The 24,702-nt window shown below is 29.8% G+C and overlaps 1 protein-coding gene across 4 annotated transcripts in view; it reads right to left on the bottom strand.

Annotated features, from left to right (window-relative positions):
* Positions 1-217: 217 nt before the first annotated feature.
* The window catches only part of LOC142325578 (kinesin-associated protein 3-like), a 63,891-nt gene continuing 39,406 nt past the window's right edge, over positions 218-24,702 (bottom strand). For all 4 annotated transcript variants that reach the window (XM_075367491.1, XM_075367490.1, XM_075367489.1 and 1 more), the window contains exons 3-6: positions 17,359-17,515; positions 10,130-10,400; positions 3,362-3,554; positions 218-563 (exon numbers count right to left, since the gene is read on the bottom strand). In XM_075367491.1, coding sequence (XP_075223606.1) covers positions 351-563; positions 3,362-3,554; positions 10,130-10,400; positions 17,359-17,515 — 834 coding nt within the window. In that variant the 3' untranslated portion in view covers positions 218-350. The remainder of the gene's footprint in view (positions 564-3,361; positions 3,555-10,129; positions 10,401-17,358; positions 17,516-24,702) is intronic.

Here is a 24,702-nt window from a genome sequence, read left to right as displayed (position 1 = left end):
GTTAACTAAAATTTAATATTTAAAAAATTAAGATCTTTGTGAATGTAAGCCAACAGAAATCATCCTGCTTTATCATTATTTTATGACTATCTAAAGTAAGGCAATGTTTAAATAAATTCACTTCCACATTAACATTTGAAAATAACACACAGTAAAATCTTTTTTCAACACAATTAAAAATAGTAATAAAAGGTTTGTTAAATAAAAGTAATAAAGAGTAGATATTCAAAATTTTGTATTAATATGTAATAAATTCCTTGCTCATTCACTTAATTACAAAACAAATATTACTTGCACTGTAGACTTTGCATTAGATAAAAACGGTTTATAAAAGTATTAATGAAATCCTGTTAAAAAATTTTAAATCCAGTTGGATGACGGATTGGAATGTTAGAAGAGTACAGATGTGCAGCATGATTCCAGCTAAGTTTGCCAAGAGCCCAGACAATGCACTCATCCACATCCTTACTTTGTTTTTCTTCATATAGCTTTAATGCAGTTTTCAATAATCGACCATAATGCTTATGAGCAGCAGCGTGCCACAGCCCAAAATATGAAGTAGCCTATTAACAGAAAATCATACATTTTTTTAACAATTATGGTTGTGTAGGTCTAAATGAAATCTAATAATTATATCCTTTGTAACTATATTTTTTCTCTAAAGACTAAACATTTTTGAATAATGATCATTAGGTTTTTCTTTTGTTAAAGGTAAAACTAAAGATTTCAAACAAGGATAGAGAAATTGATTTACTCAATCTGGACACATGAAATATAAAAAAAATTATAAAACTTAACATTTTTTAATGATCAGAATAAAAAATTCTATAAATATTACAAATTAATATATTAATAATGTTCTTAATAATGATTAAAAACATGAATTAACTTCCACTGCCTATTACGAAACCACCAAAGTTGGTTAAGAGAAAAATAGAATACATACTATTATAACATACTATTTGGTGTTCAAAAGTTTTAAGACAAGTGAGGTGCCAATTGGCTGTAAATATAGAAAATTTTATTTGTTTTTGATATGCAGGAAATGTGATACAGTTAACATTTATTGCTGAAAATATGAAATTTATAATGAAAATGGCATAACCACTGTAGACTACGTTAAAAATATAAATAATACATTAACGGAGTTGTGAGATCGTGCACTATATGGCATCTGGTGTCCAATCATTTATGGTTGTAAATACAGTTGACTCAGAAGTTTCTTAAAACAGAAGGTAAGTGTTTTTTCTTCATTCTTTGTGAAGTCAAGGACTACTCTTCATAAAAATCTGGTAGGTTGTTTGTACACCTAGTTAGTTATTTTGCTCATGCTGGGTCATCATTACTGATGTTGAACTGATAGTGTAGCAATACTGGCCTTCTTCAGACAGGATTTTTGTTCTGCGGTAAGAAAGTTGATGATTATGAATGCAGTTCTCATGAAAACTGCATTCATAATGAGAAAACCCTAAAAACTCAAACAAAAAGGAGCATGTTGAATTTTTTATCTCTCCCAGAAAAGTTTGAATTCAATTTACTAATTTAACTTAACTGAAGAGTTCTAAATGCATTAAACATTATCTGATAAAAATAACATTATATAAAAATTAACAATTAACTCAATACATAACAATCTCTCTCTTTCTTCATAAAAACTAAAAAAAAAATTATATACAAAAATTATATAAAGATTATTACAAAAATGGCAAATTACAAACAGTAATTCTAAAAATTGATTCTATTTCAGTTACAAGTAACAATTACAACTAACCCAAACATAAATGTATGTCCTTCAACTTCATAAATTACACCATTAAATTTTCACAGACTGATCAGATTACAAGACTGATCTAAGCGCAATCTAATACCACCGTAAAAATAAAGAGCTATAATATCAAATAAATAAATATCAAATAAATAATACCAAAGAGCTATAATAAAAAAACACACTTTTCAAAATTACTAATAAATACTATATTACATAAATTTTAAAAATAAAAAACAATTTAATAACAGCTTATTAACAAAAATGAATATTTTACCATTACACCAAAAGAGTCATACTGGTCAATTCATACTGGTAATATGGATCCTTCTAGAGCTTCCAATAACACACTTTTCTTTTTAACTAGTTTCTTTTTCTGTTTATTACGTTCTCTTTTTTCTAGTGCAGTTCAGCAGGTCTTCATTTCTTACTTAATCTATCCACTATCCCTTTATTTTTTACATTTCTAGTAGATCTATTTTCCTGAAAGTCCAGTTTCAGCAACATCAATCTATTCAAAAAGTATCCTAACCGTAAGCCATAAAAAAATTAGCTTAGTGGATTCCAATCATGCTCTCCTTCGAAGCTCTTCCCTGATGACTTCATTCATTAAAATCCGATTGTCCTTCTATTGCTGGAAATATTATTTGTTGTCCTATCTGAAATGGCTACCAGCCATGATATTGCACTGATGTTATGTCTTCTCTGCTATCAAATCAGAACCCTTTCAGCAGTATTTTCATCTTGGGGAGCAACTAGAATTAAAAAAAGGAACTATGTATGGTGAGTAAGGAAACCAGTGAACATGAGGGACTATAGAATTCTTCAACACATTGGTAAGCACAGTCTTAACCAAGAACTCTCAAACATGATGAATGGGCCAATGTGTTATTGTGATCCAGATATAACTTATGTGATTCCTCATAGATCTGGCCATTTGTAATTTCTTGGAGTCAGCTGATGATCTTCAATTATCAAACTGCGCATACCGATAATGTTGTCTGGATTTTTGCTCAATAGTTCACAACTAATATAAAATATGTATGGGTCCTATTAAAGTTGGCAAAGGTTGAATACGAAGTAGAACAATTTGTTATGTTAACAGTTTTAAAAACCAGTTTACACAACTGAGTAAGTTTTTAAAACCAGTTTTACATCTGAAGGTGCTAAGACTGGTGAATAGGGGGAATGTAGAGCCAGCATTTATGGCACAAGTAGTAGTGTCTCGGCTTTTCATCCAGAGGTCCCGGGTTCAAATCCCAGTCAGTCGTGGAATTTTCACACCTATTTGTCATTCATCTCATCACATATTAAGTAAGAGATTTAAAAAAATGTTTAGACAGATACCCACAAGATATGAAACAATTTTTAAAGATATCAGCTGTTCCAGATTTAAAGACTGTCTACTTAGGTATGTATAACGTGTGCAATTTAATAATTAAAAATTACATTTCCAAAATTACAGAAACTTAATTACATAAGTCCTTTTTGAAAAATTTCTGTCTGGGAGCCTGTAATAATGTTCTGGTATATACATACTACTTAATTTAATTTAAATAGCTGTCAACAGCACATCACACTAAAATAAAAAAAAACCTTGATATCATTTGCATCAGCAAATCGAAGGAGTTTCATCCAGACTTCATCAATTTCTTGTAAAGTGTTCTTGTTAACACTTTCCCCATTTCCACTTCTGTTTTCTTCATCACTGAAAATGAAGATCCTAGATAAAGCAGTTCCTTGGCGTCCAAGAGCTTCAATCATAACATTCTTTTGACGTTCCATTGTACTGAAACAAGAAATAAGAGTTTTATAATTTATTCAATACAAATTTAAAGTAGATGTTTAGTAATAATAGGTGTACATCAGATTTTCAGTAGTGCAATCATTAAAAACAAATGTAATGGCTTGCCTATCAAGCCTTAGATTTTTTACAAATAAAATATTCAAGTACATCTTGACCCCCCATAGGAAAAGACACCCACCTTGTGATGATCCTGATTGCCACATCACTCCTCCATTCCTAGCCATTATGGGCTTCATCAGAAATTGTCTTTTAGACCCTCTAACTTGATAACACAACACAGTTATCAGTTTGTCTTCTGTCAGGATGCCCCCAATGCAAATGCCTCGACAGACATTTCCAACACCTACAATTGCCTTCATATGGCCTCTTCCAATCACCACCATCTACCATAACTTACAACCCTCAATTATCAAATTAACTGATTCGCAGAAGTGCGATCCCAGCGCCTTCCTCTAACACTGAAGGTTTCACCCAAAAATTCTTTTGTATCTAACTTCAATAGACAATGCTTTCAGATCATTACTTGATTCAATCTTTAAACACCAAAAATACTATCCTCATACCAACAAAACAAAAACAAGTATTGATCGCAACAATGATAATTTTGTCCTACAATTCAATTTACTCAAAGTCCTCTTGATTTACTTAAAAATCAAGAAACAAATTTAATAAGCCTCTAATTAAATCATTCCTTCTGCTCTGCAGCTCTGCTTTAGAGTGGGGCCAAAGGTTACACCCTCTTACACCATAACTCCATTACAGAGTTCTCCATACATCCATCTCAGCTAACTGGAGCTCGATGCCAAAACACCTATCTTGGCAAATTAAGCAACCAGGCAAGCCCCAATCCATCCAGGTTGATATTTTATCTATACATCTATAACAACATCAGAACCCCTCAGCCATCCTCTAGAGGGCTAATAATAATATTCACCAATAAAATCTACATAAGATTATAAAAGTTGAAATGCGGAAAAGAATGGAAAGTATACACTGAACAATTTCATCATAATTATTGCCTTTTCAGAAATTATTCAAGTTAAGACAAAAACCAGTTTTGAATCCATCTTTTACACAATAATAATAATTTTTTTTTAGCAACTAATATTCTTAATAGCTACTACAGCAATAATTTAAACTTATTTTCTTTTGTATAGTACTAAACCTTTTTAAAGACTAGTTCTTTCAGATTTATACTGTTGAAAAAGATGGGTTACTTCATTATTTTTCAACATTCTTTACTTTGATGAATTTTTTTAAAAGATATATGCCTCTAAATTACTTTATAATGACATTCAAATCTGTCCAACAAATGTGAATATCAGTTTTAGAAAAATGTTTTGATTTTCAATTACTGAAGTAGCAAAAAAAAAAGGAAATCTTACTTCTGTTTCATTCATACTATATGACTCAGAATAAATTTATATAAATAAATAAATACTTTCATATTTTTCTTCCAAAACCATGATATTAGAATAAATCAAACAGATACCACAAGGCCAATAAATTTTGTAATTTTAGTCCCCTAACTGGTTTTACATATATTCCTATATTCAATTATTTAAGTAAGAAAATGTACATAATAATGTATTTAATAAGTTCTACTGAACAGAATTAAGGTTGGTTATGAGTTCTGATTCAATTAACAAATTTCTTAAAACAAATTATATAGATTCTATATATGAGGTGTGCTTTAGAGTAAGGTCAATAGTAGTGAAACTAAAATTAGTTTGTTACTGATAGCATTCCTCTGAATTATTTCATTTTGTATTTCAACTTTGAACAGTGTATTTTACTTGTACTTACGGTGGTGAGTTTTCTTAAAAGAAGTAAATTATACACTAGACTATATTATCAGATAGAAAACACTTCAAAAATAATTTGGAATAATAATTAAAAAAAAGTAATAAAAAATAATTTTTAATTTTGGAGAAAATCTTTCCAGTTTTGATTAGGTCCAAAAGTAGAGGCACAATTTTCTATGTGACGACCCTGGTTAGGTAAAGCTAAAGATCTAACTGGACTGAAAAGGAGAATTTTAGGACTAAGTATCCTAGTTTTAATTTTAAATATGGCTTTGGGCATAACTCCAAACATAACTTTAAATAACAAAACAATGCATTATGAAGATTCATATTAAATGACACGTCTCCAGGTAGTAATTCCTCAAAAAAATTCACCACTGATTTAATTAATGCAAGTCTAAGGTCTAAGTTTGAAGAACCTTTAACAGATTGCATAGAGGAATCAGAGCCTGTTAGAAATCCTGGGAAACTCAACCCTAAAAATGAATGCTTTTTTGGGACTTTACATGTAAACTTTCTAATCAAAACTGGTAAATAGAAAGAAACTGTAAAAATGTAATCAAACAATTTAAAATCTAAACTTTTACGAATACAGGAAATACTACTTCTTGATGAAAACATAAATTAAAAATTTATAGAATAAAGGCAAACCATCAATTAAAATAATGAAGAACTTTCTGGTTTTTGACACGGCATTCACAGTAAACAAGAAAATTATAAATTCAATAGTTATGAGTTTGTTAACTCAGTTAATTAAACAATACAATATTAGTTAACTTTAACTCTAAAATAGTTATCTTTTAACTCTAAAATGTGGAGTTCAAAAATAGCAAGTTTTGATTCAGATCATTACATAACAGAAATTAAAATAAATCTTATCCTTCTAATCACAATAGAAAATATAAAAAAATAATTATTTATAACATAGAAAATGTAAAATTAAACCAATAAATATTAAATCGGTATTAGTATATATGCAAATACAAAAAGTAATTAGCGAAACAATGTTTACAAAGAAACTAAAACAAAATAAGCAGTCCAATGTATGTCATATAACATACATAAATGGTAATGTTTTTAGGTTGATACTAAAAATCAAATATTTTGGAATTTTGGATGGATGAAAGAATGAAAAAAAAATACCACGTAAATATCACGTTTACAATAAACAAATATTAGGTAGTATTTGGCTTGAACTTTAAATTTATACTGTGCAACAATCATATAAAATATTACTATACATGTGACATTAGATTTTTTTATTAACCGATTTGAATGGCGGTGAAAAATGTTATTCTTCGATATAATCTTAAAAAATACTTCAGACTGAGCACTAAAAAAGCCATTTATGATCTTAAATTAATATCAGATTAAAATTATAATATCTAATTTAATATCTTAAATTAGTAAATAATTATATAATATACCAGTGGATTCTGGTTAACAGGACACAGATTATTCAGGACAGCCGTATAATTGGAGCATTTTTGTTAAAACATAAACATATCGGTATAATTCATGTAAAATTATGCCAGTTTAACGATCCAAAATGCCGCTTATAAGGCTCACTAGCTCATTTGTTTCTTTTACTTCTAAAATATCACAATTTTATTAGTGATTTAAAATGCTTGACTGTTGTTGAATGTTGTATTGAAGAGGTAACTTCATTCTGTCACTGGTCTGCACAGTATGTAGTGTGTGGTGACACAGATGACATCATGTAGTTATGACAAAGCACGGGTTTTTATTTTGTTCATTGTGTAAGGTGCTATTATTATTGTTTTTAAGTAATTATTTTTAATCGCTTTTGCTTATCTTTTTACTTTTGTTAATCATTTAATTTTTAAAATCACTTTTATCTTTTTATTTTGAAGTGTTAGTTTAGTTAAAAGTCGGTGTTTATAATTTATCCAATTCGTTGCCATACTGCATAAAGACATGACATTGGCAGAAAGAATCGCTTTGCTAGACAAAATAAAAGGTTATCCACCAAACACTGGTCAGCGTAAACTTGCAAACTACTGGGCGCATCAAAAACTATAATAGCTCAGATTTTACAGCAAGAAGAAACTCTTCACAGTGAATGGTCAAATAAACATGAAGAGAAGGAACTTCTCAAAAGTGAAAACACGAAGGAAAGCACCGACTCGTTGAAAAAGCTTTAAATGAATAGTTTTCTACCATTACTAGTGGAGGAGTATCAGTGGACCTATGCTAAAACAAAAAACCAAGAGCTAGCAAAAAAATTGGGACACTGATTTCAAAGCAATAGATGGTTGGTTGCCACATTGGAAACGGAGACGTGAAATAAAATTTAAAAAAGCTCACGATGAAAGACAAGCGCCGATACTGGCAGTGCTGAATCATGAAAGAGTTCTAAACTTCCTAAAATAATGAACAAATATTCACACAATGATATATATATCGCAGATGAAACGGGCCTGTTTTATCATGCTACAGCGGATGGGTCTCTCTGTTACAAACATATCGCGTTACCTAGCTTAAAAAACCAATGGATCGAATTACTGCGCTTTGTAGTACGAATACGTCTGGCAGTGACAAATTAAAATTTCTTGTTATCGGTAAAGCAGGTAAACCATGATGTTTTAACTGGGTTATAATGGAGAGTTAACCTGTGCACTACTATTTTAATAAAAAGGCCTAGATGACGAGTCTAATTTTTTGTGATTGGCCAAGGGCTTGGGACAAGTTACAGAAAAAAATCAAGAAAATTTGCCTTTTATTGATATAACTGTGCTGCATATCCTAATGTAGATTTACAAAACATTCAAACTGAGTTTCTACCACCAAATACAATGAGTTTAATTCAACCGCTTGAAATGGGAATAATACAAAATTTTAAATTTATTTACTGAAGTAAACTAATAAGTTACATTATACAAGAAATTGAAGGAAATATGTTGACTTCCTCAGCTATGACTAAAGATGTTAGTGCACATGTAAATTTGTTGCAGAGAATTCAGTTCATAGCCGATAGTTGAGATGAAGTAGCACTATCATAAACTCATATAACTATTTTCTTATTCTACTGATCATAAATAGCAATCATTATTATATTTTGTACCTCTATTTTGTTTTTTTTTTAATTATGTAAGATTACAAAAACTATTCAGTAATGCACTGTACCAGAACAGTAATTCTTTTTAAATGTAGGTGAGGTGGATAAAAAATTAAGTGACACCCTTGCCGTGTTCTTGAACAGAAAGGGATTAATGTCTTGTGGTGGCAGCACTGGTTGCATTATCTTCATGCTCCCCCCAACAGCAATTCTGTTCGACATTCAGTAAATGTGTAGTATCGTCAATATGGCGTGTCCTCTAGAGGTTTCGTCCAGCATAGAAGTGTGTTTAGTAGTTAAGACTTTTGTGGGCAAAAAATTACAATTGTTGTGAAATTCATTGCCAAATTGTTGAGGTATATGGTGAGAATGCAATGTCATGCCTGATGATCAAAAACAGTGTCAAACGTTCAGAAATGGAAGAACAAATGTGAGTATAAGTGACAAACTGCATGTTGTGTGTCCTTCAACTGCAAACTTGAGGGTAATGTGGAACGTGTGAATGAAATCATCTTGAGTAACCGGCTCATTAAAATTAGAGAGATTGCAAGTGAACTTAACATCAGTTATGGTAATGTGTTTGCATCTGCTCTTTCTTTTCTTCAATGTTATTCCAGGACTGGTCCACAGTTTTTGAAACAAATCATCACAGGGTATGAGAGCTGGGTGCTTCATTACACTCCTGAGACTAAACGAACATCGCATGAGTGGAGACAAAAATTTGCCGCAGCCAGAAAAAGTGAAAATGTCTCTGCATGTTCGAAAGGTTATGCTGACAGTTTTTTTCAATACTGTTGTTTACAGTGGATTTATGTCCCGAGGCACAACAATCGATGCTGAATCTTACTGCGAGACTTTAGACCTCATTCAGCCTCATGTGACAAAGGAGTTACAGCAAAAATTCAAGTGGTAAGTGTGGTCTCATCCTCCTTATAGGCCTGACCTAGCACCCTGCAACTACCACCTGTTTGATCCTCTCAAGTAAGACCTGGAAGGGGAGTGTTTCGCTAATGATTAACTTAAGGAAGCATTCCTCTTAAATGGTTGAAAGAAATTGGACAAAATTTTTATGAGAATGGAATTGAAAAACTTGTCACAGGGTATGAAAAGTGTTTAGAAAACTATGTGATTATGTTGAAAAATAGATAAAAATATGTAGTTTTTTGTTGAATAAAAAAAAACTGTCTTATAAATATGTGTTTTGTTTCAGAGAGGGGGTGTAACTTACTTTCTAATCGTCCCTTGTAATATGCCTCTTTTTACATGTAGCTATGTAACATAAAATGATAGTAAATAATGTATTGTATTTTATTAGACCCATATTGTATGGTAGAGTATTTAAATTTTTATTATGTTGTAATTTATAATACTGTTCATGTAATCTTAAAATTAGAAATAAAATTAAGAATAGCAAATCGCTAATTTGAGTTTAATAATTAGAATACATCTGTATATCATATTTGTGCGTAGCTCCTCATTTTTCATTAATATTGCTTAATAGGGCCAGCCGTTTAATAGAGCCATTTAGCCCCAGTCTTGAAGTGGTCCGATTACCCAGAATCTACTGTATTTAATTATTAAAAAAAAAAATCAATCACCACATTTCTATTTATCAATAATCTAGTCTAATATTTAATTCTGATTAACAAATTCCGATTTAATGTTGAACTTACACTTTAATTTTAGCAGCATCTGGTCGCTGATCTGATTTAATACCAATGAATGCCAACAGTTCAGTTTCATTAATACTACTAATTGCTGCATTAGTGACTTCAAGCAATTGGGTATTTATTGAAAGAGAATTGGTTATATCTTGTCCTGGTAAAATTCTTTTGCTATCTGGTTCTATATTTGACATCAACATCATAGCAACATAAATATTCACATGATCAGGGTATATTTTTAATAATTCTTTGTATAATTGATCAGCTTCATTTCCAGTATCTGCAAAAAGAGAATTTTATTATAATATTAATATACTCTTATTAAATTATTAAAGTAAGAAAAAAATATTTAATATACACATATGTATAACAACTGTGTTATTGTGTTTTAATATTTCTAAACTGAAAGGGTAATTTAGGTGGCTTATAACCATTATATTCATAAAAACAATTACTGGTAAGATCTTTGAATTTTGAATTTTTAAACCCACACGACCTTTTTTCAAAAAAAAAAAAAAAAAACAATCAAAAAACTAATACCAAAAGTCACTTTGTCATTTGTTTAGGGATATTTATGGTTTTTCACAATATTTCATTTTATATTATTAGTTCCATGCTAATTTTTACTATTTTTTATTAATCAGCTTAATGATTTATTATGTGTTGAATTATCTTTATATTTATTTTAAGTAAAAACTAAAATTTCATAAAATTATATTTGTTTTCAGTTCTCCTACATCAAATGTAGATGATACAAGCCAAGATAAATTTCTAGCGAAATTATAACAAATTAGCTTTTTTTTTACAATATTTTTGTCATGCAAACTTGAAGGCCATATTTGGATGGTGTTTACAGAGAAGTAATTCATTACATTAATCGCTTTGTTATAGAAAATAATGAAAAATTATAAAAAATATCACCACCACCATCCCCACCATCACCATCACCATCATCATCTTTTCCTATTAAGATTGCAAAATAATGCTTTTCTTTTTTAAAAGTTAATTATTTATTTTATAACTTATTAATTACAATGAGATTTTTTAGTTTCCAGAATTTGAAATTTAATTTAATCGATTGCAATGAGAGAAATTATTTAGCAGGTTTATTAAAACTGCAATTTATTTTCTACATAGGTTAATTTTTGCTATTTTCTATGTAAGTGAAGTGAAAATTTTTCTGAAATTGCTGTTATTGACTATAACAAAAAAGAGAATGATCTGGTGGTAATAAAAAAGTCATTGTACGTATTTCAAATTTCCACTCATTGTTTCTGCAAAAAATTTAATTTATTGGATAAGCAATATGATCAACAACAATTATGCTTAAGTAAAATGAATTCATCAGTGCTAAATCGGAAGATTAAGTTATTGAGAATGCTTCTAATTTACAGTAATATCTGCAGTTAAAAATAGAATTTGTTGTCAATGTGGAAGGGGATGTAATTTTCAACAGTTGTGTTGTGAAAGTCTAGACAAATCTCTAAAATACGTAGAGCATAAAATACTACTAGAGTGTTTATGCTAAATAGAATAAATGATTCAAACTCTTTATTCTAATATTTCAGTAACGTACATGATTTTTTTTAATAAACAAAAAAAAATCTGATGTGAGACAACAAATGACTTCCTTGTACGCCTATAAATTACAATTACATATTTTTTAAAATGAAAAGTACATAAAATTTTATTTCATTAAAAACTTCTGATACTTATAATTTTTTTATTATTATTGAATTACTCAATGTAAATTTTTCTTTACAATGAGAGGTTAATAAATATTAATAAATCGATGTATTTAAATTTAAAAAAAGGAGATGGTCTGATTTGAACCGATGTGCCTTTCCCTAAGATTCAACAAATTATTCATTAATTAAAATTTTATTTGGCTGTAATTCTGGAACCAATGAAAATAAGTACCACTTATATCATTAAAAAGCCCTCAATGAGGATTTATTACTGCAATCCAAATTTACTGCCAAATTTTTTTGGATTTTGGGCACTTTTAGTTCAGTCAATTGCAATCAAAAGGGGAGGTGCAAAACTTGACACTACAGCAGTCTTAAATCGAAAATTTCAACATCATATGGCTAATTGTTTTTGAGTAATGCGAGATACGTACATAGAAATGTCACACCGAAACTAGTCAGAATGGATTCAGGGATGGTCAAAATGGATATTTCCACTGAAATCTGGAAACTGACATTTTTTGCAATCACAATTCCTTTAGTTTGAACAAGGGAGTAAAAAAAGGATAAAATATCCCACATGAGTAAATGATGTAGCTATATTCATTATAAGTTAGTGTAAAAAGGATCTTAGTGAGATATAGTGGCCAAAATTACCAACTACTTGTGTGATTTTTTCTAACCATATGTATTACGTACAGAAAGTTTAAAAATTACAAATTTTCATAAAAGACAGGACTAGAAGTACAAATATTGCATGATCTAAGTTTGAGATAAGGAAGTCTACTTACAACAGCACCCCAAAGTGTGTAATTATTTGCTGACAATATCCTTGTTGTAGTGCTTTAGACAAATAAACAAGCACACTGTATGCCTTTGTTTACTTATATATGCACGCACAAGAACGTACACAATACAAATTAAATTCATCTAATGATACATGCTTATTTTATATAGAGGAATGTGTTATTGGAAATACCCTCTTTTATAACAGATTTGGAAAAAACTTAACTTTTCAATCAAAATTGTATGTAAAAAGTTTATATATAATTGAACCAAACTATTAGCATTTATTATAAACAGTGTAGCCAACACTGCATGATAAGCTCTATTAATACTTCTCAGCTAATTTAAAATTAATATCATCTTATAGCAGTGGTTCCCAAACTTTTCCGAGTCGCAGTATCCTTTTTCAATGGTGCCCTACTCTAAGTAAATGTATGACTACTCTTAAGAGATAAAAATAAATAAAACTCTTGTATCTTCATTATTTAACATTCTTTTTTACTTTATTAACATTAAATTAATAATTATAAATGTCTTGGTTTAATTATGAAGCATTTACAACATTTCGCGGGGTCCCTGTGAAGAGGCTGTGGCTCCCCAGAGCGCTGTGGCGCACAGTTTGGAAATCATTGTCTTATAGTGTTATAATATTACTTTTCTCTGCGGTACATTTAGTTATATTGATTTTTAATTTTATAATATTTTTCTCTTTAATTCATTAACATTATTTACTTCTAAAATTTCTGTACTGCCACATTTATTTCTGTTGTGTTTATTTACATATTGTTAAAGCCCAATACTTGCGTTTAAATAAGGAGTAAAACTGTGTGCAGCAGAGAAAAAGAAGGCCTACTGGGATTAGCGTGTTAACTCTTTTTCAAAGACGCAAAGGACTCTGTAGATGTTAGGAAGTTTGGTTTGTCACTTTTTGAAGAAAAATCATATTTTTGATATACAAATCCCAATATTAGAGTAGATAGCACACTTTTAAATTTGCTAAGTTTGGCTATAATAGGAAGTAAGTTATCCTACAATGTAACAGTACATTGTAAATAGCTAAATATTTTGTTAATATTTGATTATGTTGTGCGCGCACAAATATGGTAAAAAAAAAATACAATTTTTTTTTAGTTTTTGATTTTTTTTTTAATGATCCATTGTTTTTTTTATATTCATATAAACTATAGACTTTTCTGGTTAATTTAACGTAACATTTATTTATATCCGATAAAAACTGATTATATAAATAAAAAAATAAAAAACACTACATTTCAGAAAATTGTAACTCTAAAAAAAATTGAGATTTCGGTAAAGGTAAAGGAGTATACGTACATACGTTTGTGTCATTGAACCAGAATAAAATCTAACTTTGATATATACATATATAAAAATATTTTGCTTTTGATACATGTATAAAAATATTTTAAGAATAAGTATATTATTTTACAGAATAAGTATGGGTTAAAAAAAAATTATTTAAAATTATTGCTTCCTTTCTTAAAAGTTACGTTCACTCGTTATTCTGTTGAATTTAAGTTTGCATAGCAATTATATAAAAGATAACAAACCGCTAATAAACAAAAAAAAACAAAATACTACGACATAAACAATGACGTCAGTGAAAAAAAAGTACTGTGTGTTTGATCCCTTGTGAAATATCTACACTATACATGACTGTTATGGTTATTGCATTTTCTCATAATTCAATGCGTTGTGATTAAATCCATATAAAAATCTTTTTTCTATGTTAAATGGTTCATGAGAAATTTGAATTTGAAAAATTGATTACCAGTGGTTAATATAGTGACCAGCGGGAGACAAGGGGTTAATAACATTATAAAATCCTGATAATCAATTTAATACGAAGCTGAAAATAGTTAATGCTGTTTCAAGAACAGTAAGTGTTATGTAGCCCAGCTTTGAGGAAATATACAATATGAAAACTTAGTTAACAGTTCTGAATTTTTTCATCAAGATAATTTCTACTTTCCCAGAAATTCTCTAAACCATTGTCTACATCTAGAAATATAATTTTTTTTCATTTTCTACAATACATTATAATTGTATCTGAAATACATCCAGTAAAAGAATCATGACTTTGGAACTCAAAAAGTAGCCGAAAATTTGCTGGGTGCCTGATAGAAAATTTAATCAGATAGAAAAGATTAAGTTTCTGATGATGGATTTTAGTATCAGAAACTTGCTTGATAAAATCAAGAGTAGTCTTTTAAAGTGAGTATAAATTGACTACCCAACAAAGTCAGTAAAATTTATGAATAAAGAATCCAATCTTGATGTGAATTGTGTGAATAATAATGTTAGTGTTTGTCTTATAAGTTGGTTATTAAGTGAGAGCAGAACTAATTCACTTAGATAAACAGTAAAAAAGATGCTGTTTTACATTTTGTTGGTGTCTATGTTATGATGAAAAGTGTTCATTTTTAAATCCTTTGTAAAAGTATACACAGTTGAAATGAGTTAAGAGATATAAATATGATTTTAACTGCTGAAAATGTTTCCCAAATAAAATAATTTAAATTAGTTTTGAACTTTCGTCAATGCCAGGTTTTTGAATTATCCAAAATCTTTTTATTAATTGTTTTGGAATTCCTTTCTTTTTTCATCTTTCAATTTATAGTTGTGTACAGATATGAATTAATTTGAAAATTTAATAATTGTTCTGATGTTTTGTCAAAAGTTTTAACTTAAGATAGTTTGTTTCAAATATACATTTTAAAGATTTCAGAATTTAATCGCTGTGTTTTTCAATTAAGCTCAGTTTAGGATTCTCAATAATGCTAAAGACCGATATAATTTTCAAATATTTAAATTACTTTTGCTGTACTGTAACAGAAAATGAGAGAGAAGACAAAAAAATTGTTAATTTTTGTTTGCTTATATTAAATGTATATTTAATATAAATAAATTGAATGTAAGCTTCACAACACAAAATCTTGACTCTAATCCACCAGGCAAGGAAGAAATTAATAATGTGATCAGCTCACTCAAAAATAACAAAGCATCAGATGAGGATGGTAAAATCGCAGAATTATAAAAGCTTGCAAATGAGAAATTTATAATCGAAACAACAAAACGCTTCCAGAAAATTTGGATAGAAGATAAATTCCAGATGATTGGATTGTTGCATTAATTCATCCATCCAAAAAAACTCAAAAACTGATGTCAATAACCATACAGAAATCTCACTATTACCTGTCATGTATAAAATATTTTCCAAACTATTTCTTAATAAACTTGAATCACAGATTGACTCAAAGTTTGGCAAATATAAAGGTGGATTCAGAAGAATAGATCTTGTACAGAAAATATGCAAATCCCCCCAGCCCAAAAATTATATTAGAATATTACAACACAAGACCAAAAGACATCTTTATTTCATTCATTAATTTTCAAAAGGCTTACGATGCAGTAGATAGAGAAACCATATTTGACACACTAAAACTATACAAGTAGACAATAAAAAAAAAAAAATTTAATTAAACTCACTTTAACCAAACTGTATCTAAAATCAAGTTTCTAGGTGAAGTCACTGAATCATTCCAAGTAAAAACAGGAGTATGACAAGGAGATGTTCTTTCACCAATGCTTTTCAACTTTGTTTTAATGATAATGCTTTCAATGTTTTCAACTTAGTTGAAAGTGATAATGTGGAAATGTATTCATATTTTTTTCAGGAATATATAGTGGATGGGGAACTGGCAGTTAGGGTATCAGTTTACAGTACGGCAGAGGGAGAGATGTTAATTGGTTTTAAAAGACAGTATTCAAATAAATTTTTGGGCGATAGAATTACTATTGTTAAAATTTCAGTTTAAGGTAATGAATATTTTTGTAATATTTGCATATTTATTGTTGCTGTGAGGAGGGGGGGGAGTGGAATCATGATTTTCTCAAGCTGGGGTTTTTTTTGAGGAATACTGTTTGAACAAAAAAATTATTTTAATGGGACACTGCAACACACCAACGGCAGCTGAGCAGCGTACTTCCAAGGAATTGTATCAGGATAGTAATGTCAGTAACTTGTTTGAGTTAAGATCCTTGAAAGAAAAAAATGCCAAGGGGAGATCTGTGTTAAACTTATTTGATAATAATCATTTATTTGTAATAAATAGATGAAATAAAGGGTGATGAAAATTATTTGTAATTAAATTAACATTTATTTGTAATAAAGGGTGATGAAAAGGATGAATTTACTTACATAGGACGCAATGGGTAATCAGTTTTTGATTATTGTTTTTCTTTGGAAGGAATAAACCATTTAGTCAGAAGAGAGATATTTTCTGATCACATACTGTTAGTTGATAGAATCGGTAGAAAGTGTAGGTGAAGTTTGCGTGTCAGAATGTGAACAACCTATTTTTCTAAACTGAAGTAGAGCCATCATATGAAAACAGATTTCCAAGTAAAGTTATGAAATAAATGTGTAAAAACTGATCTTCATAGTTACTGAACAATTAAATTTATTCTCTTTTTATTTTTCAAGATATAAACAAGAAGAACAATGAAAAGAGATCAGCGATTTAACTAATATGAATTACTTCATGCATAAATAATAATAGTTTTCAAATGAATAATACACAAAGATGAATAGTGAGCTAACTGAAATATGCATTTATTTTCTTTTTCACAATTTTAGAGATATAATTGAAAAGTTGCTTCAATAGAATTAACTGGTAAAAAACAAAAACACAATTCATAGATACACCTCATGCTCAAAGTAAAAAAAAAAAACCATTTAATTACCTAATTTTGCCAGCCATGTAGTTTTGACATCACGCAAAGCTTCTTGGAATTCTTCCCATTTTGTCTTGTTTTCAGTAATGGAATTTGATTTACTATTTGCTACTCCAGAGTTCTTTTTTCCAGGATCTACTAAAACGTACTTATATGGATACACACGCTACAACAAAAATAAATTTATACATTTACCACATCTACTTTTATACAGAACACATTGCCTATTGTTATGTATTAGCTTCTTTCTTCCAACAATTCTCTCACTCTCACTGTGTATATATGTGCATGTGCAATTCTCCTTGAGATTAAAAATATATATATATAAATATATCAATTATAGCTTAAAACATATATCCAAAAATGCTTGGTTATTGAGTTACAGCTAGCAAAAATGTTTTCCCAGATTTCAGTTCACCCCTGTGAAATGGTTGTAGTGAAATCTTTAAGGTGTTATTGTAATTGATAAACTTGGAAGTTTCTAATGTTTTTTATCCTGAAAAATCAAATAAAACAGGTTCCAGAACTGTTCTCCTGTAGTTTTTATGACATCTAATGTAAAACAGAAGAATTTGGTGGTGAAAAACATGGTTTTTTTTAGGTTTGAAGTACAATAACTTCAAACTTTGCATAACTTTGTTAAATGATTAATAAATGGGTATATTTTGATATCAAAACTTGTAGAGAATTTAATTCTGAAATACTTGATTTAATCAAATCTATGAAAAATAAAATAAAAACCAACTTCTATAATTAAAAACAGCTGTTTTTAGTATAATAAATTTAGACCAATGAAAAATTAAAATACTTTTAATTCAAAGAAAAAAATACTCACTGTACTTTATAATGTATTAACTTATAATAAATATTCAAAAATTCCACCACTGACATCGAAGCACTTTTCAGCTTGTTTCTTTGCATTCTCTGTCATTAACCTAACGATATCTTCACAATCCTTGATGATGGCAGCAGCATTGAGAATGTTAGCGATCAGTTCATCATGAATGTCTACTTTTTGCTTGTATATCTCGCATTTCATTCATCCCCATAACAATAATTTAAGGAAGTAAGGTCTGGTGATCTGGGTAACCAATTTACTGGCCCTCTATGACCAATCCATTTACTAGTAAATTTTTCATCTAAGAATTGTCTTACTTCATTTGTGGAATGTGTTGGTGCTTCATCAGACTGATAGTACATTTCAATTTGTTTCGCCAATGAGAAGTTTTCAAGCACTGTAAGAAATTCATTGTTTAAAAATTCCAGATAATTTCTCCCAATGAAATGTTCTAGTATTAAAGGGCATATTAATTAGTGTCAATCACGTCAATCTAAACGTTCACCGAAAATCATTGCTAGAAATTTGATTCAACTACAAGTGGGTTTTATTTAGGGCACCGATGTAACTGAATTCAGTGTGTTGTTTATGCTATTATAGGTAAAAGTAGCTTCATCTGAAAATAATATGAATGGAATTAAGTGGTAATTATTGATAACCCATTGAAAAAACTGCAGTCATCAGGCATGGCCACTAGGTGGAGGTGTTGAACTTTCTGAACATATTAAGAATGCAGTTTGTGAACGTGTAATGTCCTCCATACCGTCCGTACTTTGTATAATGTTAAGTCATGTAGAAATTCTTCGCATGCTTGTTGTAGGAGTATGCTGTATCACCTGAAGAATGTTTTCCCTTTCATAACCACATAATGCTTGATGTTCAGTTGTAACATGAGTCTGGGAAGTGTACCATTCTCTGAAGATTATTAAAAATTCTAAAAAAATACTTTATGGTTTGGAAGTACCCGTTCAGGATACCTACATCAGTATTCTTCCACTGCAGCTGGAGTACTTCCATCGTAAAAGCCATACACAAAAATCACATCACCATATTTTGCATGAGTAAAGAAATGCAGCATTTTTCAAAATAAGAGTAAAAAAATGAATTTCATTTTTTTAAATTCAGATTAAATTGGAAAACAATTTAGACACGGTTTAGATACTAACACAAAACATAACATATTTGACTCTCAAAAATAAAAAAAATACATATTTGATTCTCACAAATAATTAAACATAATAAAAATGATGTAAAAAACAATTAAACTGACTAACATTTATTATTAACATATAACCACAATTTTATGACAACAATGAGTTGTATTCAAATTAATTTTGAAGCATAAATATAGTGTTGCCAACTTAAAGGTCTAAATTTATTGAACTAAAAACAGCCGTTTTTAATTTTTACAAATTTATATCATTTTTCTGTTAATTTTTTTTTTTTTTATAATAAAAGTTGATTTTTCATCTGGTTTTCATAGACTTTATTAAATCAAAGCTGGTATAACCGAATAGTGTAAGGTGACAATCTCGGCCATGTGCAGTAGACTTTATTAGATCGATTTTCTCAGAATTAAATTTTCTACAAGTTTTGATAATAAATGTTTTGCACTTAATCATTTAACAAAATTATTGTACTTCAAACCTAAAAAAAAATGTTTTCTGTCACAAAATTTTTCTGTTTTATGTTGGACATCATGAAAACTACAGGAGATACAGTTCTGGGAGCAGGTTTATTACATTTTTCAGGTCAAAAAACATAAGAAACCATAAAATTTACCCCTTATATAAAATTATAAAATTTCACTATGATCTTATATCACAGGACAGGGGTGGGAACTGAAATCAAGGTGAAATTTTTCGTAGCCATAACTCAATGAACAAGCATTTTTGGACATATGTTTGCATGAAATTTATTCCTTATTTCAAGCTTTAGAATGTGTATATAGGAGGCCTATTTTTTTTAAATACGGTCTGATTAGCTGTAGCTATGTAAATTCTGCACAGCCCTCAGAAAGTGCATGCACCCCCGGCTCCTGGAATGCCTTGCACAGTAATGTCATTTGTAGTAAATCAGAATGTCATTTGTAGTCATAGCGTCACTGTGTATGGCTTATATTGTAAATTATAAATGTTTATAGTAATTGAGCAGGTTGCAGACTGTGAAATATGGTCCGTGATTTGATTTTTGACAAGGAATGTGTCAGCAGCAGACATTAACTGCCAGATATGTGAGGTTTACAGACCTAATTCAGTGAGTGACAGCAAAGTACGTAAATGGGTAAGATTGTAAGATTGTAAGATTGTACGTAAATGGGTAAGACCGGCAATTCACAATTTCCACTTTGACACTGATATTTCCACAAGTTTCAAGGTCAGTGATATACAAAGTTTCTGAAATATTGCTGTTCAAAAAACTTTGCTCTTGATAGGTTCCCAGGCTGCTTTCTGAAGAACACCAAAACAGGGAATGGCTAGTCCTTTATCATTTTTGACCTGATACAGTGAAGGAGATGAACTTTTGACCACACTGTCATATGGGACAAGAGATGATTTCTCACATTACTCCAGCATCAAAGTGGCAGTCAATGGAATGTAGATATACTAAATCTTCAGTCAAACTGAAAGCCAAACAGACAATGTTAATACGTTAGATTATGGCAAATGTATTTTAGAATAGACATTGTGTCCTTTTAGTCAGTTTTTTTCCCAAAGGGGTAATAATAAACTCAGATGTGTACCGACAGACCTTGATGAAGCTTAGTACAGCCTACTGTAATATGGAGTTTTGTTGTTGCATGACAATGCACGACCTCATTCTGCTGCTCAATCAGATCTTTTGGATGGGAGCAAATGGCAGCCCCCTGTACAGCCTAGACCTTGTGCCAAGTGATTACCACTTGTTCCACTACCTGAAGGAGTTTCTCGGCAGTCAGCAGTTTGACACCAATGAAGAAGTGAAAACAATAGTTGAAGACTGGTTGTTTCACAAGTGGCTGATTTCTATGATGTTGTCATAAACAATTTAGTAAAACGCTATGATAAATGTTTTAAAAAACAAAGTAACTATGTAGAAAAATAGCATAGTGTAAAAAGTTTAATGAGAAAAATAAGCCTATGAAGTTTAGCAGAATCAGTCCTGGACACTGTGTATATATAAGAATGTATGTATTACATATACATATATATGTATATGTATGTATTACATATACATATATATGTATATGTATGTATTACATATACATATATATGTATATGTATGCATTACATATACATATATATGTATAAACTCCCTCTGCAAACCATGAGGCCTTGCCGTTTGTGAGGGGTTTGAGTGCTCAGTAATACAGAATAGCTAGATCGAAGGTACAACCATATCAGAGAAGTATCTGTTGGGAGTCATACTAAGGAATGATTCCTGAAAGAGAGCAGCAGCTCTTTCAGTACTTGTTAAGGGCGTAGGTCAGGAGGACTTAAATGGCCATATCAACATCACCCTTAATCTTCTGAGTACTGCGCAGCTAAAAGCAATGGAAAACTACAGCTGTTCTTTTTTTCAAGAAAATGTAGCTAGCTCTCTGCATTTTCATGCTACAAAGATGGAGGTACCTTCCTTGGTAAAATAATCCAGAGGTAAACTAGTCCCCCATTCGGATCTCAGGGTGGGGACTACCAAGAAAGGGGTCACCAGAAAATTTTAAAAAAATAGCATTCTACTGGTCAGAGCATGGAATGTGAGAAGTCAAAGGTTGGTAGGTTAGAAAATTTAAAGAGGGAATTGGATAGGTAAATGTAGTAGGAATTAGCAAGGTTTGAAGGGAAGAGGAAAATTACTTTTGATCAGGTGATTTTAGAATAAATAACTCACCTTCAACTAAGGGGAAGACAGGAGTAGGTTTTGTAAAGAACAAAAGGATAGGGAAGAGAGTAGAGTATTTCAAAATATATAGCAATAGAATCATTGTAACAAGGATAAAATCAAAACCTAACAACGTTGTTGTTAGGTTTTGATTGGAGAATATACGCATGGAAAAAGCCAGGTGATAGTGCAAGGTTTCAGATACATTATATCATATTTAAACAAAGATTTAGAAATCAACTTGTTGACTGCAAAGCTTATCCTAGAGCAGACATTGATAGCGACCATAATTTGGTGATAATGAAATGTAGATTGGGGTTTAAAAACCTGAAGAAAAGGTGTCAGATGAATCGGTGGAATTTAGAGAAGCTTGAGGAAGAGGAGGTAAAGAAGATTTTTGAGCAGGATGTTGCAAGAGGTCTGAATAAAAAAGGTAAGGTAGAAAATAAGAAGAATGGGAGAATGTTAAAAAGGATATTCTTAAATCATCAGAAGCAAACTTAGGCAGAACAAAGAGAACTTGTAGAAAACCATGAGTATCAAAAGATATATTGGAGCTGATGGATGAACGTAGAAAGTATAAGAGAATGCTAGTGAATAGAGAGAGAGAGAGAGAGCTCGAAATTCACGCGAGACTTTGATAACCTATTCTACTAAATAAAACCTATTCTACTAAAATACTTAGTTTGCAAGTTATGTTGCAAACAGCCTTACACAGGCTGTTGTTAATTAGTTAATGTTAGTAAAAATAATGTTTTTTTTTTTTAATATGAGTTTTTTAATGGAATTCTCGAAGAGCACAGACACCATAATTTTTAAACAGCAAAAAAAAAAAAATGAAACTAAATTGAATGTTTTACAGAGATCACAAAAAAAAGAAAAATGAAAATAAGGCTTTTTGCTGTTTACATTTAAAATATTTTTTAAATAATCTGATGTGGACACCATATGACTTAGTTTATGCCTATTAAAAATTACATGTACTCATTTTTTTTAAATGAAAAGTAGATAATAAAATTTTATTTCATTAATAACTTCTGATATTTTTTCATTTTTTTTTTATTGTTACTATTGAATCATTATATATCGTAAAACGTTTTTTTTACAATCCAAGGTTAATAATTATTAAATCAAAACAAAAAAAAGTTAAAACAAAGGAGATGAAGTCTAATTCTAACCGATGTGCCTTCTTTTCCTTGTAAGATCCAAATATTTTTAATTAATTAAAATATTTTTTACTATAACTCTGGAAACAATGAAAATAAGTACTACTTATGAACATAGTATTGAAAAGCTGTCAATGAGGGCTTATTACTGCAGTTAAGAAATAGTCAAAAATCAATTTTTTTTTTAATTTTTGTCTTTTTTTGGACACTTTTGATCCAGTCGATTGAAATCAAAAGAGCAGGTCCACAACTAGATGTTACAACAGTCTGAATTCCAAAATTTCAACATGCTATGACTAATTGTTTTTGAGTTATGCAAGATACATACGTATGTACATACAAACAGATGTCATGCCAAACTAGTCAAAATCAATTCAGGGGTGGTCAAAATGGATATTTCCATTGAAATCTGGAAACCAAAATTTGTTGCGATCACAATACTTCTTTAAGCTTTGTACAAGGATGTAAAAATGGAAATATCTGAATCAGTAAACAAACTTTTCCTTAACCTATACTGAAAATCTGTTAATATGCTATGCTTAGCAATAAATTTTAAAAGTCCATTTTTCATAATTCTTTCAAACAGTTTGGAAAATACAGACATATCTAAATTGGGCTATAATTTTCTAATTAAGTTAACACCATTTCTTAAGGACAAGAATGAATAAGAATGAAAATTTTAAAGCAGCTGGGAAATTTTCCATTCCTGAGATTCCTTAATTAAATTTGTATAAAGGATCTATGGTTTTTTTTTTGTTTTTTTTTTTTAATTGGCAGGATTTAATCAGTACTTACAGATTGTGTACATTTTTAACAATTACTTTTTTTAAAAAATAAAACAAGTTTTAAAACAGTATTTTTATTTCCTGTTATTTGATGACCTTGATAATAATAACTTATTTGATATCATTATGCATCAACATAATGATATTTTTGATGCAGAATGGGCTGTTACTGATGGAGTTCTCCATGGAAGGAAGATCCTCTACTTAAAAGGTTATGTATGAAACTAATGTTTCTTCAAATTTATAAAAGTATTTTAATAATTTTGAACAGCTTGACAGTATAATACGTAAGAAATTATTATTACTATCTGATGTTATGAATATGGTACAATTCAATGTTTATTTTTAACCAATTTATAGCAGGTGGAAGGTTTTCATGATAACCATTTTCTCTGAACCAAAAAACAAAAATTTTAACTCATCAAGTCCATTATGAAATTAAAGTTCTTGATCTCTGGATCATAATATCCTTGTTCAAGATCATATCATAATTGTAGAGTATATGGATCATGTTGGGAATGATATGGTTCTAATCCATAGAAAACAAAAAGAAAATATACCGTTATCGACTTGGAAGAATCAAAGGGCAATTATATAAAAAATGTTTGCGAGAGCAGCATTACAAAGAATAAGTGATGACACTATGCAAAGATAGTAAACAGAATCATTAAGTAATAAGATAAGAATCTTAAAGAGATTAAAT

This window comes from Lycorma delicatula, chromosome 5 (genome assembly GCF_047948215.1).
Source record: "Lycorma delicatula isolate Av1 chromosome 5, ASM4794821v1, whole genome shotgun sequence".
Lineage (NCBI taxonomy): Eukaryota > Metazoa > Arthropoda > Insecta > Hemiptera > Fulgoridae > Lycorma > Lycorma delicatula.
This window is presented reverse-complemented; position numbering and strand designations above follow the sequence as displayed.